Below are 17909 nucleotides of genomic sequence, written 5' to 3'. Positions count from 1 at the left end.
TGGCAGCGGCAACCCTCCTCGGTCCCTACTGCGTTCCAGGAACCCTCTCCTTACCCTCGGGGTCTTATTCGCCCACACTAACCCCATAATACTCCCACCTACTCTCTTGAAAAAGCCCTTGGTGATCACGATGGGAAGGCACTGAAACACAAACAGAAACCTCGGAAGGACCACCATTTTGACCGACTGCACTCTACCCGCCAGCGAGAGCGGTAACATGTCCCATCTTTTGAAGTCCTCCTCCATTTGGTCCACCAACCTCGTCAGATTCAGTTTATGTAGGGCCCCCCCAACTCCTGGCTATCTGGATACTAAGGGGTTAAGTTAATGTCAACAGCTGCACTAAAGTTTGAACAACCTATCAACAGGCAGCATGGTAGCATTGTGGATAGCACAATTGCTTCACAGCTCCAGGGTACCAGGTTCGATTCCAGCTTGGGTCACTGTCCGTGCGGAGTCTGCACATCCTCCCAGTGTGTGCGTGGGTTTCCTCCGGGTGCTCTGGTTTCCTCCCACAGTCCAAAGATGTGCAGGTTAGATGGATTGGCCATGCTAAATTGCCCTTAGTGTCCAAAATTTCCCTTAGTGTTGGGTGGGGTTACTGGGTTATGGGGATAGGGTGAAGGTGTTGACCTTGGGTAGGGTGCTCTTTCCAAGAGCCGGTGCAGACTTGATGGGCTGAATGGCCTCCTTCTGCACTGTAAATTCTATGATCATGTTACCAAAAGTGACACGTACAACAATATCCTAAAAGTTCAACTGTACAGATGAAACAATATACTTGTACTATATGCACTGCTCATGATGTGGTTCCCACTAGTTAGGGCAGATTAAACACAGAGTGGGTGATCACTTGTGCAGCATCTTCATTCAATCCACAATCGGCAGGAAGCTCGGGGTCATTTTCTTTTCCACTAACTCGGTCCTCTACACTGTTCCAATAAAGTTCAAAATAAGCTAAACGTACAGCGTTTCAACTTTTGATTTAAGCACTTTACAGCCTTCAAGAATCACCAATCCTCACCACTGCTCCCATTTTTCCACAAAGCAGCTGTTAATAATGATTCTGCAAGGTCATTTACATCACTTCCCATTGCTCTTTTATCATGGCTTGTATCATTTAATTTTTCTTGTCTTCTACCCAGTGACGTACTTTCTTCATCTTCCCCTTCCTTGAGCTTCTTTCAAACCTGTTGCATCTATTTGTTTCAGTTCTGATGCAAAATTTAAAAATCGGTCTAAAACATTAACTTTCTATTTCTTTCCAGATGCTGCCTGACCTACTGAGCATTCCCAATATTTTATTTCCAGCATCAAACCCATTTCATTTTTGTACATGTGAATTATCTGCCTATGAATTACTTTATATACTGTTTACCAGCAGATATCACAGGAAAACCAGTTTCCACGTGCCACATGAAATACTGGAATTTTAGTGGAGGCAGGAATGCAACACAGCTCACATACAATAAAATTAACTGTGAATAAAAAATTATATTATTTTCAAGAATTAACAATTCAAGATATAGTACAAACTGTTTCAGCTTCTTCAAAACTATCCTTTAGAAGGGGACCATAGCCACAATAATGTTCTTACAATGTTTGCATACAAGACCAAAACACTCCATACCATTTCTAATTCAACATGCAAGATATTTTCTTCACATCAGAAAAAGGAACAATTATCATATGTAAACAAGCATAATATCACATCCTTTTCTGTACAGCACCCCCATATATCATACCACTGTTTTTGTTATTTTAAATGGTTTTTTTTTTTTAAATACATGGTATATTTACTGATCGACACAGAAACCAAAACGAGTTAACAAACACACTACATAACTAAAAAACCAAGGGTGCAAAAATAAAAACTGGGGAAGTGCATATACATAGAAGCAACGGAGACACAATTCTGTTACACGTCATGGGGCGGGGGGGGGGGGGGGGGGGGGGGGGGGTGCTTTCTCCATCCCCCTTTCTTTTCTGTTTTTTTAAAAAAGAAATAAAATACGTACAGAACAAGCAAAGCAAAACAAAACTGGGTGGGCGGAGTGCCTGGAAAGCACCTCTGGTGGTACTTGCTTCTCCCGGTCGGTTTTCGCTGTTGTTGCGTCCAGTAATTTCTCTAGTAGTGTCTGTCGCGTGATCGTGGGTATGTCCTTGTCTCCTACCATAGCAAGTTTTAAAGCTGCAGGTATTGGAGTTGGTTGCCTTTAGCTGGTTGGAATCTGTCAGTTCGTCCAGTGTTGTGATCCTGTCAGAGTATAGGTCCCTGACGGTCAGGTGTCCCCTCCCATCCTGTCTCCACCTTTTAAAGGTGGCATCAGTGAGCGCTGGCACAAACCTATGGTTGTTGCAGATGGGGGCTTGGTCAGACATTAGGTCAGGCTGAATTGCTGCCGTAATTGGTTCCAGGTCTGGAGGGTGGCTACCACCACTGGGCTGATTGTGTGTTTTGGGTGTGGATGGGAGTGCCGCCATGACGAGGCCCCGGAGTGAAGCCCCCTGCAAGAAGCCTCCTCCGCGCCCACCCACTCAGCTTCTGGCTCCTTAATCCATCCCATTATTCTTTCTGCTGTTGCTGCCCAGTGGTAGTATTGTCAGTTTGGGAGGGCTAGCCCTCCCTTAGAATTTTTGATTTCTGGAGGACCTTCTTCTGGGATCCTAGCATTCTCTCCCCCATACAAACGCCCTGATTAACTTCTCCAGTCAGTTGAAAAAGGCCTTGGGGATATAGATCCAAGTAGGAAGAGGTATCTGGGCAGCACGTTCATTTTGATCGTCTGCACTCTCCCCACGAGGGTGTGGGAGTGTGTTCCATCTTTGCAAGTCCTTTTTGACTTCCAGACTGGAAGGTTCCACTTGTGAACCCCGCCCAGTCGTGAGCGATTTGGATCCCCAGGAAGAGGAATGCGTGTTGGGCTGGTTTCAACGGCAGTCCCCCAGCACTGCCCCTCCCTCTTGCGGGTTCACCAAGAAGATCGCTTTTGCAGCTCGAAAAGGCACCAAACTCTATTCAGGAGCGCAACGATTCCTTCCATGCTGCTTAGTGGATCCGAGATGTAGAGGAGCAGGTCATCTGCAAAGAGAGGCTCTGTGCTCGGCCTCCCCTTTGGATGCCCCTCCAGTTTTTTGCTGTTCCGAGAGCGATCGCTAGTGGTAACAGCAATGGGGACAGCGGGCATCCCTGCCTGGTGCCCCTGGTGTTGTTTGTCCGTACGCTCGCCATGCGAGTGTTGCACAGGAGCTTCACCGAGGAGGTGAACCCTTTCCTGAGCCGCTCCAGTACCTCTATGGAGGTACTTCCACTCGACTCTGTCAAAGGCCTTTTCTGCGTCCAGGGAGATGATCACCTCTGGTGTTCTCGCCCCAGAAGGGGTCATGATCACGTTCAGCAGGAGCCTGATGTTCGATGTTAGCGGTCTACCTTTTACAAAGCCTATCTGGTCTCTGGTCCTTGGTTCAAATGTCAGGCTTTGTTTAAACTATGTCATGTGAGAGTACCTTTAAGAAATGGGTGTGCGCACCTTTAAGAAATGGGTGTTTATTACTGCAGTGATGTCAGAGAGTGGGTGGAGCTGGGCTGTGTCGGCTTTTTACTTTCGTTTTAGGCGGTTTGCTGCAGGGTGTGTTTTAGTTTCGTTTTCTGAGCTGGATAGCTGCAGTCACAGCCAGAAGGTGTATTAGAGTCTCTCTCTGTAACCTAAAGACTGTAAATCGATCCTGGTGATTTAAAACTAATAACAGTAGTGACTTTAACCTGATGTGCTTTGTGTAAAAGGTGTTTTAAATATTATGGATGTTAAAAAGGAAAGCTGAAAGGTTTACTTCGTGTTGTAGTCTTTGGGGGGTTGTATTTGAATTACTGGTTGCTAAGATGTTCACTATGTTTTAAAAAGGTTAACTTGAGTTCATAGAATAAACATTGTTTTGCTTTAAAAAATACTTTTCCATTTCTGCTGTACCACACCTGTGGAGTGGGCAGTGTGCTCCCCATACCACAATCTATTAAAAGTTGTGGGTCAGGTGAACTCCATGATACACTTTGGGATTCTCTAAACCCTGGCCCATACCAAATAGAATTGTGGAATTATTGCAAAGTTGTTCTGTTTTGCACAAAAATTACAGCTGTAGTCTCCAAGTCTGCACAGGCAATAAGACTTCTGTGCTCAGGTGGTAAACAAGTGTTAATACTTACCTAGAAAATGGACAAGTCGCAGAAAAAAAAAAACTGGAGGAGAAAAGTGCTGAAAATCAGTTTTGTTTTCTGTGAACAGGTCTTCCTCAGAAGGTTGTGAGAAAGGGAAATCATGCTTTAACAAATCTACTGGAATTGTTTGAAGATGTAACGAGAAAACCGGTGGATGTGGTTTATTTAGACTTTGAGAAGGCTTTCGACAAGGTCTCACATAGCAGATTACTATGTAAAGTTGAAGCGCATAGGCAGTGTCTTGCGATGGATAGAAAGCTGGTTAGCTGACAGGAAGCATAGAGTTGGAATAAATCTTTTTCAGATTGGCAGGCAGTGACAGTGGGGTACCATAGGGATCAGTGCCAGGACCCCAACTGTTCACATTATATACTAATGATTTGGATGAAGGAACTAAATGTTATTTTGCAGTTGATACAAAAATTGGGTGGGAGGGTGAGCTGTGAGGAGGATGCAGATATGCTTCAGTGTGATTTGGACAGGCTGGGTGAGTGGGTACATGCATGGCATATGCACTACAAGGTTGACAAATGGGAGGTTATCCACTTTGGTAGCAATAACAAGGCACTATTATCTGGATGGTCATAAATTAGGAGAGGAGAACCTGCAACGAGACCCGGGTGTCCTCGTACACCAGTCACTGAAGGCAAGTAAAAAGGCACAGCAGTCGGTAAGAAGGCAAATGGTATGCTGGCCTTCGATGAGAGAGGATTTGAGTAGGAATGTTTTACAGCAATAGCAGGGTCACACCTGGAGTAGTGTGTAGTTTTGGTGTCCTTATCTGAGGAAGGATGGTTTTGCTATGGAGGGGATGCAGTCTGGTTCCTGGGATGGCAGGACTGCCATATGAGGAGAGACTAAGTTACATTCATTGGAGTTTAAAAGAGTGAGGGGATCCAAGAGAAACTTAGAAAATTTTAACAGCATTAGACAGGGTAGATTCAGAAAGAATATTCCCGATGGTGGGGGGGGGGAAAAAGGAGTTCAGAACTAGGAGTCATAGCTTGATAAGGGGTAAATCTTTTAGCATTAAGGAAGAAATTTCTTCACCCAGAGTGGTGAATCTGTGCAATTCACTACCACAGAATAAGGTGGAGGTCAAAATGTGAGAGATTTCAAAAGGAATTAGATAATGGCTCTTGGGACTAAAGGGATATGGGGAGGGGGTGGGGAGTATTAAATATGATCAGCCATGATCATAATGAATAGCAGCGCAGGCTCGAAGGGCTGAATGGTCTACTTCTGCTTCTATTTTCTATGTATGTATGTTTCTATTTTGCATTTTCTAGCAGAACATACTTCTGCCTTGGAGGCCACAAGTAGGCTCTCTCCTGGAAAGGTTAGAAATAATTGAAGGACAAAAATGCAAATAATATGGGTTTCGATACAACATTTGAAGTTAAAATAAATGGGTCCAAAATCTTCCATCAAAATAATGCACTGAAAAATGCCAAACAAACATCAAGTGCCTGTCTGTTATCATGGCTTAACAGAAATTTCCAGTTGATTATGCTTTTTGATGCGGTCAGGAAGATTTATTTCCTCTGCTGGTAAAGCAAATTCACAATGCAACCATTAAAAAGTCAGAGTAAAGAATCCCCCCCCCTCAAGAACATAACATAGGAGCTAGAATCTTGCGTGATCATTTGCACCTGACTGCCTTTCGTCTGAGGGTGGCAATTACATTATTATTGATTATTGATGTCCCTCATTATTACTAAAATAGTTAGACCACATGAACAAAGGAACTTCAAGCTTGCATGCAAGAGTGAAAAGCTAGCCGTTTTCTTTATACACACACACAACTCTTCAGAGACTAGCAGTAAATAAAACCACCTGTAACTGCAACTCTCAGAAACCATAAGCTCACATCAAACATTTACGCTTCAATCTTCTCCAGTGGGATAAAAAAATGACATTTTAGTCGTCAGTTGAGCCCACTGACCAATTTAGTTTGTTTATTTCAAACTTCAATCCTAAGGAAAAAAAGCGGATTGTGAAGTGCTGACAGTTGGTAGACATGAGAATAAGTGAGAATAAGTTACAGGTTTGGTAGCTGTGGCAATATTGTGACAGTAATTTTAGCATCCAATTCCATAGATGACATCAAACTTTTAATTTATATTTGTAGCTAGGAGCAAATATTCACAAATACCTCAATAAGCCATCTTGTCCCCCACAATGAAAACACGAGTAAAATATATGGTCAAATAGCACTCAACCACAAGTTAAATGATTTATGGAAATAGCCATGTTAACTGGCTAAGTATCACTCTTGTGGTTTTTGACACGATCAGAACTTACATTAGAAGTTTAATCCAATCCATGTTCTCTTATAAAAGAAAAAAGATTGTAGATGAATGAAGAAATTTTACATCAGCAAAATTTTAGAATAATGAAAAAGCATAAGATACAAGAGCATATTGAAGGGGTAAGGGTTTTGGTCGAAGGAAAACATTAAGATACACAGGCAACAGCGAACAGTGAGTCTGCAGGGAACCATTTTCCTTGAATAGCCTGCAATGACTTTCCCTTTCAAAGCTTGTACTGAGTTTTCTTCATGCAACAAGCTGTTTTCCTCATTCAGCAAGATATCCAATGCCTTTAAATAATTTTTAAAACAGGAAGATGAATGATACCCCAAATCAGTTCCTAATCATCTGCTTTGTTTGTCTTCAATTGCACGTTTTGAAACTACAAGCCAATGTTAGCCAAGGTGCAAGTCGAATTGTAGAGTGGTTTGCGAGAACAAAATGAAGCCAAAGTAATAAAAAAAAGTCAAAGTACAAAGGAACTTGTTATATCATCCCTGGAGGATGAATGCATTGCAAAGTAAATGTATGCGCTCAGCACAGATATCCGAAATCTCACTTTGACACATCAACCACACTATTCTAGTTTTGCAGCAAGGTTTACAGCTTCAACTTTCTCTGTTACCCAATCACGTATTATTAACAAAATGAAAAAACAAATTCATGAATTCATTTAAATATTTTCAAAGAAGCACAACACCGTGAACAGAATTTCCCAGGCTGGAAAAGGAGAGATCAAGGAAAAAAAACAGAAGTAAACAGATAAAAAGAGCTACTATATAGCTTTGTTTTCTATTAATGCCAAGGTAGAATCTATGCATAGAGTCCCTACAGAGCAGAAGGCGGCCATTTGGCCCATCGAGTCTACACTGACCCTCAGAAAGAGCACTATTTCGGCCAATCCCCACCCTACCCCCATAACACCACGCATTGATCATGACCAATCCACCCAACCGACCCATTTTTGGACTGTGGGAGGAAACCCACACAGACACAAGAATGTGCAAATTCCAGTCACCAAGGACAGAGTCAAACCCAGATCCTTGGCACTGAGGCAGCAGTGATAACTACTGTGGCACTTATTAAGCACTTGTTCCAGCAACTCATGTTGATTCAGTCATTTTTAAAATCCAAAGTTAAATGCAAAAAGGGGAACAAAACACCTCAACCACGCCAATTTCCAGCCTACATCCAAAATAATAAAGCTTGTCAACTAATTCATACAAAGAAAATATCAAGCTCATTGTAAAACACTATCTTCAACTATTAGGATTAAAGTCTCAACATTCTCAAATTTTGAACAGAGGAATGAAAAAAAAACATTTAGCTACACTGTTCCTCAAAGCCCTTTCCAGTAAAACTGCAAAACTAGGAAAAAGTGCTTGATGTTGTCTTTATTCTGCAAAAACACTCAAAATGTTTCCACTCTTCCCCTGAAAGATTCATATTGGGGCACAAGAGCCATACACTTCTGATAAGTCATAGAACATAGAAAAATACAGCACAGAACAGGCCCTTCAGCCCACGATGTTGTGCCAAACCTTTGTCCTAGATTAATCATAGATTATCATTGAATTTACAGTGCAGAAGGAGGCCATTCGGCTCATTGAGTCTGCACCGGCTCTTGGAAAGAGCACCCTACCCAAAGTCAACACCTCCACCCAACACTAAGGTCAATTTTGGACACGAAGGGCAATTTATCATGGCCAATCCACCTAACCTGCACATCTTTGGACTGTGGGAGGAAACCGGAGCACCCGGAGGAAACCCACGCACACACGTGGAGGATGTGCAGACTCCACACAGACAGTGACCCAAGCCGGGATCAAACCTGGGACCCTGGAGCTGTGAAGCAATTGTGCTATCCACAATGCTACCGTGCTACAATATCATTTTACCGTAATCCAAGTACCTATCCAATAGCTGCTTGAAGGTCCCTAATGTTTCCGACTCAACTACTTCCACAGGCAGTGCATTCCATGCCCCCACTACTCTCTGGGTAAAGAACCTACCTCTGACATCCCCCCTATATCTTCCACGATTCACCTTAAATTTATGACCTTGTAATGGTTTGTTCCACCCGGGGAAAAAGTCTCCGACTATCTACTCGATCTATTCCCCAGATCATCTTATAAACCTCTATCAAGTCGCCCCTCATCCTTCTCCGTTCTAATGAGAAAAGGCCTAGCACCCTCAACCTTTCCTCGTAAGACCTACTCTCCATTCCAGGCAACATCCTGGTAAATGTCCTTTGCACCTTTTCCAAAGCTTCCATATCCTTCCTAAAATGAGGTGACCAGAACTGTACACAGTACTCCAAATGTGGCCGTACCAAACTGCATCATCACCTCACGGCTCTTAAATTCAATCCCTGTTAATGAACGCTAGCACACCATAGGCCTTCTTCACAGCTCTATCCACTTGAGTGGCAACTTTCAAAGATGTATGAACATAGACCCCAAGATCTCTCTGCTCCTCCACATTGCCAAGAACTCTACCGTTAACCCTGTATTCCACATTCATATTTGTCCTTCCAAAATGGACAACCTCTCACTTTTCAGGGTTAAACTCCATCTGCTACTTCTCAGCCCAGCTCTGCATCCTATCTATGTCTCTTTGCAGCCAACAACAGCCCTCCTTCACTATCCACAACTCCACCAATCTTCGTATCATCTGCAAATTTACTGACCCACCCTTCAACTCCCTCATCCAAGTTATTAATGAAAATCACAAACAGCAGAGGACCCAGAACTGATCCCTGCGGTACGCCACTGGTAACTGGGATCCAGGCTGAATATTTGCCATCCACCACCACTCTCTGACTTCCATCAGTTAGCCAGTTCGTTATCCAACTAGCCAAATTTCCCACTATCCCATGCCTCCTTACTTTCTGCATAAGCCTACCATGGGGAACCTTATCAAATGCCTTACTAAAATCCATGTACACTACATCCACTGCTTTACCTTCATCCACATGCTTGGTCACCTCCTCAAAGAATTCAATAAGACTTGTAAGGCAAGACCTACCCCTCACAAATCCGTGCTGACTATCCCTAATCCAGCAGTTTCCAGATGCTCAGAAATCCTACACTTTCCATGACTTTGCCTACCACCGAAGAAAGACGAACTGGCCTGTAATTCCCAGGGTTATCCCTAGTCCCTTTTTTGAACAGGGGCACGACATTCGCCATTCTCCAATCCCCTGGTACCACCCCTGTTGACAGTGAGGACGAAAAGATCATTGCCAACGGTTCTGCAATTTCATCTTTTGCTTCCCATAGAATCCTTGGATATATCCCATCAGGCCTGGGGGACTCGTCTATCCTCAAGTTTTTCAAAATGCCCAACACATCTTCCTTCCTAACAAGTATTTCCTCGAGCTTACCAGTCTGTTTCACACTGTCCTCTCCAACAATATGGCCCCTCTCGTTTGTAAATACAGAAGAAAGGTACTCATTCAAGACCTCTCCTATCTCTTCAGACTCAATACACAATCTCCCGCTACGGTCCTTGATCGAACCTACCCTCGCTCTAGTCATTCTCCTAGTTCTCACATATGTGTAAAAGGCCTTGGGGTTTTCCTTGATCCTACCCGCCAAAGATTGTTCATGCCCTCTCTTAGCTCTCCTAATCCCTTTCTTCAGTTCCCTCCTGGCTATCTTGTATCCCTCCAACGCCCTGTCTGAACCGTGTTTCCTCAGCCTTCCACAAGTCTCTTTTTTTCCTCTTAACAAGACATTCAACCTCTCTTGTCAACCATGGTTCCCTCACTCGACCATCTCTTCCCTGCCTGACAGGGACATACATATCAAGGACACGTAGTACCAGTTCCTTGAACAAGTTCCACATTTCACTTGTGTCCTTCCCCGATAGCCTATGTTCCCAACTTATGCATTTCAATTCTTGTCTGACAACATCGCATTTACCCTTCCCCCAATTGTAAACCTTGCCCTGTTACACGCACCTATCCCTCTCCATTACTAAAGTGAAAGTCACAGAATTGTGGTCACTATCTCCAAAATGCTCCCCCACTAACAAATCTATCACTTGCCCTGGTTCATTACCAAGTACTAAATCCAATATTGCCCCTCCTCTGGTCGGACAATCTACATACTGTGTTAGAAAAGCTTCCTGGGCACACTGCACAAACACCACCCCATCCAAACTATTTGATCGAAAGAGTTTCCACTCAATGTTTGGGAAGTTAAAGTCACCCTGTGACTTCTGCACCTTTCCAAAATCTGTTTCCCAATCTGTTCCTCCACATCTCTGCTACTATTGGGGGCCTATAGAAAACTCCTAAGAAGGTGACTGCTCCTTTCCTATTTCTGACTTCAACCCATACTCCCTCAGTAGGCTGATACTCCTCGAACTGCCTTTCTGCAGCTGTTATACTATTTCTAATTAACAATGATAACCCCCCCCCCCCACCTCTTTTACCACCCTCCCTAATCTTATTGAAACATCTATAACCAGGGACCTCCAATAACCATTTCTGCCCCTCTTCTATCCAAGTTTCCGTGATGGCCACCACATCGTAGTCCCAAGTACCGATCCATGCCGCAAGTTCACCCACCTTATTCCTGATGCTTCTTGCGTTGAAGTATACACACTTCAACCCATCTCCGTGCCTGCAAGTACTCTCCTTTGTCAGTGTTCCCTTCCCCACTGCCTCACTACACTCTTTGGCGTCCTGAATATCGGCTACCTTAGTTGCTGGACTACTAATCCGGTTCCCATTCCCCTGCCAAATTAGTTTAAACCCTCCCGAAGAGTACTAGAAAACCTCCCTCCCAGGATATTGGTGCCTCTGGTTCAGATGCAACCCGTCCTGCTTGTACAGGTCCCACCTTCCCCAGAATGCGCTCCAATTATCCAAATACCTGAAGCCCTCCCTCCTACACCATTCCTGCAGCCACGTGTTCAGCTGCACTCTCTCCCTATTCCTAGCCTCGCTATCATGTGGCACCGGCAACAAACCAGAGATGACAACTCTGTCTGTCCTGGCTTTTAACTTCCAGCCTAACTCCCTAAACTTGTTTATTACCTCCACACCCCTTTTCCTACCTATGTCGTTGGTACCAATGTGCACCACGACTTCTGGCTGCTCCCCCTCCCCCTTAAGGATCCTGAAGACATGATCCGAGACATCCCTGGCCCTGGCACCCGGGAGGCAACATACCTTCCGGGAGTCTCGCTCGCGACCACAGAATCTCCTATCTATTCCCCTAACCATTGAATCTCCTACAACTATCGCTTTTTTATTCTCCCCCCTTCCCTTCTGAGCCCCAGAGCCAGAGACCTGGCCGCTAGGGCCTTCCCCCGGTAGGTCATCCCCCCCCGCCCAACAGCATCCAAAACGGTATACTGGTTTTGAAGGGGAACGGCTACGAGGGTTCCCTGCACTGTCTGCTTGTTTGTTTTTCCCTGACTGTAACCCAGCTATTCTTGTCCTGTACCTTGGGTGTGGTTACCTCCCTGTAGCTCTTCTCTATCACCCCCTCTGCCTCCCGGATGATCCGAAGTTCATCCAGCTTCAGCTCCAGTTCCCTAACACGGTCTTTGAGGAGCTGGAGTTGGGTGCACTTCCCGCAGGTATAGTCAGCGGGGACACCGGTGGTATCCCTCACCACCCACATCCTACAGGAGGAGCATGCAACTGTCCTAGCCTCCATCCCCTCTTACCTGACAGAATATTGTTGCCCTGTGGACCAACTGGATCTCCGCCCTCCGACTCTGCTCCCAGTCAGTTGCACTCTGTAAACTCCTGGCTCTCTTCGCACTCTTTGCGGAAATGTAGGAAACAAAATGAAAGGAACGCCTTACTCCCTCCTCACCTAACTCCCTCAGTCACCAAACTCTCACTATAGCACTCAAATGCAGCAAATTCAGCACTCAGTGCAAACAAAGTCTGCACTGTAGGGGATCCCTTTTATACTGTGAATCTAGCCTCTGAAAACTGGCCTAATCCAATTAACTAATTAACAAGCTCCAGCTGCAAGTGCCTACAAGTAGAAGCTTTGTTTAAAGCGGATTGAAAATTCACCTTCTTCTAAACCAAACAGCAACTTTTAAGTTAATTAACTAAATAAAAGACAGACTAGACGTTAGATAAAAATGAAGCCTTATACTCCCTCAGTCACCAAACTCTCACTATAGCACTCAAATGCACCAAACTCATATATGCCACCAAGTAGTATGCATATTCACTCGAGCCAAATAAATGCTGAAGGGATATTAGGCAATTCAAGAGGGAATCACAGCTCAGTCCAATCTCAAAATTCTGACCAATTTCCACACAAGGGCACCAAGTCCAAACACAGCAGCTACAATCAAGATCATCAAGTCCAATCTCCTGGGCAGCAGTGGCACAGTAGTTAGCACTGCTTCCTCATGGTACAGAGGACCCAGGTCACTGTCTGTGTGGAGTTTGCACATTCCCCCCATGTCTGCATGGGTCTCATCCCCACAATCCAAAAAGATGCGCTGGGTAGGTGGATTGGCCACGCCAAATTGCCCCTTAATTGGAAAAAGAGAATTGGGTACTCAAATTTTTTTTTTTTTTTTTTTTTTTTTTAAATCAAAAAAAATCAAGTCCAATCCCCTGCTTGCTGAGCTAAACAGATATAGTACATTTATCTTGGGAAACATTCCAAATTATTACTTTCATAGGACAGGAAAACCTTTAATGGTTCAGCCTGAGAAAGTGGCCAAGGAGAGAGTTTATGGGGAGAGGAAGGGAAGGAGTCATTTTGAAGGGATCAAAGATTATGGTCGGGGCTGAAAGTCCGGTTGACATTAAATACGGAATATTGAACAGATCCTAATCGTGAATCATCAGGTTGTGGGTTCAAGTCACACTCCCAAAAACTGAGCTTCAAAATCTAAACTGACACGACAGTACAGTACAGAGTAGTGCTGCACTGTCAGAGATGCAGCTTTTTGGATGAGACATGGGTTCCTTGCACTCTCTCAGGTGAATGTAAAAGATCCCATGACACTATTTTGAAGACGATCACAAAAGGTAGTCCAAATGTTTTGGTCAATATTTATTCTCCAATCAACAATACAGAGACAGATTATATGGTAATCATATTTTGTTTGTGCGAGCTTGCTATGCGCAAACCGGTTGTCATGTTTCCTAAAAACAATTAATTGGCTTTAAAGCAAAGTTGTTTCATAACTGTAAATCTTAGTATTGCATACAATCAGTAGAGCCCAGCAAACCAGCATCACATGACCCAATAACATGATAATAATTTTGGTATAGGTTAGTCATTTTGAAAGTTGACATTTGGATTTTCCACCCCCGAGCCATAATGTTTGAGGTGCACCAGAAATACAGAACAGTACACGAACAGGCCCTTCGGTCCTCTAAGCATGCGCCGATCATGATGCTCATCTACACCAAAACCTCTACACTTCCAGGGTCCGTATCCCTCTATTCATGCATTTGCCAAGCTGCCTCTTAAAACGTTAATGTATCTGCTTCCACCACCTCCCTGGCAACACTTTCTAGGCACACGCCACCATCTGGGTAAAAAAAAAAAAGCCTTGCACACTCCTCTAAACTTTTCCCCTCATATCTTTAACCTAGGTCCCCCAGTAATTGACTTTTCACCCTGGGAGAAAGTGCCTGACTATCCACTCTGTCCATGTCACTCAATTTTGTAAACCTCTATCAGGTCACCCCTTAACCTCCATCATTCCAGTGAAAACAATTTTTTTTATCCAACCTCTCCTTATAGCTAATACCCTCCCAGGGCAGCATAGTGGCACAGTGGTTAGCACTGGGACAACAGTGCAGAGGACCCGGGTTCGAATCCTGGCCCAGGGTCACTGTCCATGTGGAGTTTGCACATTCTCCCCGTTCCTGCATGGGTTTCACTCACACCCCAAAAGATGTGCTGGTTAGGTGGATTGGCCATGCTAAATTGCCCCTTAATTGGGAAAAAAATAATAATTGGGTACTCAATAGCCTATACCCTCCCAGACCAGGCAACATCCTAGCAAACCCGTTCTGTACCCTCTCAAAAGCATCCACATCTTCTTGGTAGTGTGGCGAGAGTAGTATGTAATATTCCAAATGTGCCGAAGGTTCTGTACAGCTGCAGCATGACTTGCCAATTTTTATACTCAATGCCCCGACCGATGAAGGCAAGCATACCGTTCTGCCTTGACTACCTTATCCACTTGCATTGCCAATTTCAGTGATCTGTGGACGTGTATACCCAGATCTCACTGCCCGTCAATATTCCTAAAGGTTCTGCCATTTACTGTATAATTCCTATCTGTATTAGACCTTGCAAAATGCATTACCTCGCATTTGTCCGGATTAAACTCCATCTGCCATTTCTCTGCCCAAGTCTGCAACTGATCTATATCCTGCTGTATCCTCTTAACAACCCTCTTCACTATCCACAACTCTACCAATCTTTGTGTCGTCTACAAACTGATCAGACCAGTAACATTTTCCTCCAAATCATTATAAAAAATAAATTTGAGTACCCAATTCATTTTATCCAATTAAGGGGCAATTTAGCATGGCCAATCCCCCTAGCCTGAAAAAATGCAAATTAACAGCAATGGTTTTCCCAATTAAAACGTCAGCACATTTTTCTTAAAATGTAGCTTTGGTCTCAAAATAATTTGGGAATGCAACTGATTAAACGGTTGGTAGTGTAGGATTTAATCCTACAAATCAATAGACCTGTGGGCATAACATAATGACAATTCAGTTTTCACTGACATGGTTTCTGCATTCCCATTTAATTCCGGGAGACAGACAGTTAATCTTTGTGACCAGTGGAGTAGCATCACTGAATGAACACGCTGAAAGATGTATTCCACCGTGACGCTTCTACGCATAACATACTCCATCCTCGTAGCCCCATGGGATACAAGCTACGCCAGTTCATTGACTGAACCTGGAAGCTTGGCCCTCCCCCAGAAAAGTATTTTGCCTCGATATTCAGCACTTGGAAAAGAAAAATGTAGCAATAACATTCTAGCAAACAAAAATTAAGCAGTTTGGCGAAACTGTCCGATGTTGTAAAGCCAAGTCATCCAACACGTCGGAGCAATTTAAAGAGACAGGGAAGCGCATTTGTTTGCGACGGGGATGAGGTGCTCAGCTCACTGTTCTCACGGTTATTATGGCTATTTTTTAAACGCATCAGTTGTTTCCGCAGAAAAAAGACATAAAACTTTCTGAAAGTGTTTCCCCACAATGAGTTTCAATCACTGCGTCAGATAGTCAGAACTCGGCCACATCACAACAAACAGCCCACACAGGGATTTCTGCAGAAAGTCAATTATTACTCAGAGCTGGAAGTAAGTACAGAAATGCCGTCATTTTTTAAAAAGGAGAAAAATATTTTCATAAATGACGACAATCATCGAGGCTTATAAAAGCAGTTCCTGAAACCCTTCCATGTACTCATCACTTTAAGTTCAGAGGTGCCATGTCAACTGCTGAAGAAAGTGGATTTACCCAAACTATTGGTAAATGATTTACTTTTAAGCTCGTCACGTCTGATAAAAAACTGCAAAGATACAGAGAAATAAATCCTCACACTACTTCACCATGCAGTGTGTCGCTACGCAAAAAGAATACATCAACAAAAGCAGCAACCTCTGCACACCATCTGCAATGACATTCAATTTTAAAACCCTCCCAACAACAAACTTGCACTCACCTCGACGTGAAATGTTCTGAGAAAGCGACAGGCTCATAACAGCCTGTTTTGCAAGGGGTTGAGGAATTAACACCACATTCCCCAGAAGCTACACCACCCCTACCCCCCACCACCAATTCTCGGTTACCTCCTCTTCCTCAGCCATGATCATCATGCCCATCACCAGCCCGCCTGCCATTTACAACAAGAATGTCATGGCAACCCCACATCTTAAACGATCGTCCAGAAAGGTGAACAGGAGGAGAGGGAGGGAGAGATTGGCATTACATAACCATGCTACTACAAAACAAGAAAATGGAATCGAATCCAACCCAGCCAGGGTGACATGAAAATCAACAAGTCTGGATTCAACCAGTATTTCAGTATTTAATTATTTCCAGACACAAATCGCCCCCTCCAAAAAAAGGCAACACACAAAAAGAACCGGTCGCTCACCGTGTGGACGTCCCTTTCCGTACATCACAAATGCTGCATTTGAAAGCTTCCGCACTGTTCCTGAAGGTGCAGACACTACAGTCCCAGAAGCCGTCCTCCGAGCCAGGTTTGGCTTGCCTCTTTGGCCTTGAAAAGCTGCAAAAAAAATACAAAAGGAGGAACAGCATTAGAGAGATGCGTGTGTGTGTGTGTACACACCAGACACAGCCCGACATTACAGACACACGAGCGCCGCTCGCCTCCCATCGCCCGGGGGGGGGGGGGGGGGGGGGGCGCGCCCGTGCCCGTTTTCTTCCGTCGCTTCTTTGCAGCCGCGTTGCTCTTTCTCTCTACTCCCCCCCCTTCTTCTCTTCCTAGATGTATCTCCGGTCGCCATAGCCGCACGGCGAGGCCGGCCAGCACAGGCCACCGCCATTCGGCCGGAGCAGACAACCCCGCCACCATTTAAAGGTCTTCCCTCAGCTCCAGCTCTCTCTCTCTGTCTCTCTCTCACCTGTTCGGGCTCTTCTTGTCCCCCATGCCGCTCGGGAGTCGGTTATACCAGGAGGGGAAACTGAAGATTGGAGTCCCGGGTGCAGCGACTCTCGCCTGGGGAGTGGGGGAGGTGAAGCCGGAGCCGAGCCGGATTGCGGAGCCCGGGCGAAGCGAAGCCGCGTCCGTCTGTGGCTCGAGCGCCAGACTCCGAGCGAGAGCGGCACGTGACCCGGCAACCGCCAATCACCCCGGCAGCAATTTAAATTACCAGTGCGAGAGTGGAGGGGGGGAATTAGGGGGAGGATGGGGGGTGGAGGGGGGGAATTAGGGGGAGGATGGGGGGTGGAGGGGGGGTGGGGGGGGAGGGGAGGGGGGAGGTGGGGGGGGGGGGTGGGGGGGGGAGGGGAGGGGGGAGGTGGGGGGGGGGGGGGGGGGGAGGTGGAGGGGGGGTGGGGGGGGAGGTGGGGGGGGGGGGTGGGGGGGAGGGGAGGGGGGAGGTGGGGGGGGGGGGGGGAGGTGGGTGGGGGGGAGGGGAGGGGGGAGGTGGGGGGGGGGGGGGGGGAGGTGGGGGGGGGGGGGGGGAGGTGGGGGGGGGGGGGAGGTGGGGGGGGGGGAGGGGGGGGGGGAAGGGGGGGGGGGGGGGGTGGGGGGGGGGGGGGGGAGGTGGGGGGGGGGGGGAGGTGGGGGGGGGGGGGGGGGGAGGTGGGGGGGGGGGGGGGGGGAGGTGGGGGGGGGGGAGGTGGGGGGGGGGGGGGGGAGGTGGGGGGGGGGGGGGGA

General features: G+C 45.8%; 1 protein-coding gene across 1 annotated transcript in view; it reads right to left on the bottom strand.

Annotated features, from left to right (window-relative positions):
• rybpb (RING1 and YY1 binding protein b) overlaps window positions 1–17346 on the bottom strand; it is a 115481-nt gene extending 98135 nt beyond the window's left edge. The window contains exons 1-2 of the mRNA XM_072472241.1: window positions 17152–17346; window positions 16659–16793 (exon numbers count right to left, since the gene is read on the bottom strand). Coding sequence (XP_072328342.1) covers window positions 16659–16793; window positions 17152–17177 — 161 coding nt within the window. The 5' untranslated portion in view covers window positions 17178–17346. The remainder of the gene's footprint in view (window positions 1–16658; window positions 16794–17151) is intronic.
• Between the last annotated feature and the right edge of the window lie 563 nt (window positions 17347–17909).

This window comes from Scyliorhinus torazame, chromosome 13 (genome assembly GCF_047496885.1).
Source record: "Scyliorhinus torazame isolate Kashiwa2021f chromosome 13, sScyTor2.1, whole genome shotgun sequence".
NCBI classification, from domain to species: domain Eukaryota; kingdom Metazoa; phylum Chordata; class Chondrichthyes; order Carcharhiniformes; family Scyliorhinidae; genus Scyliorhinus; species Scyliorhinus torazame.
The sequence above is the reverse complement of the archived record's forward strand: the minus strand, read 5'-3'. Positions and strand labels throughout refer to the sequence as shown.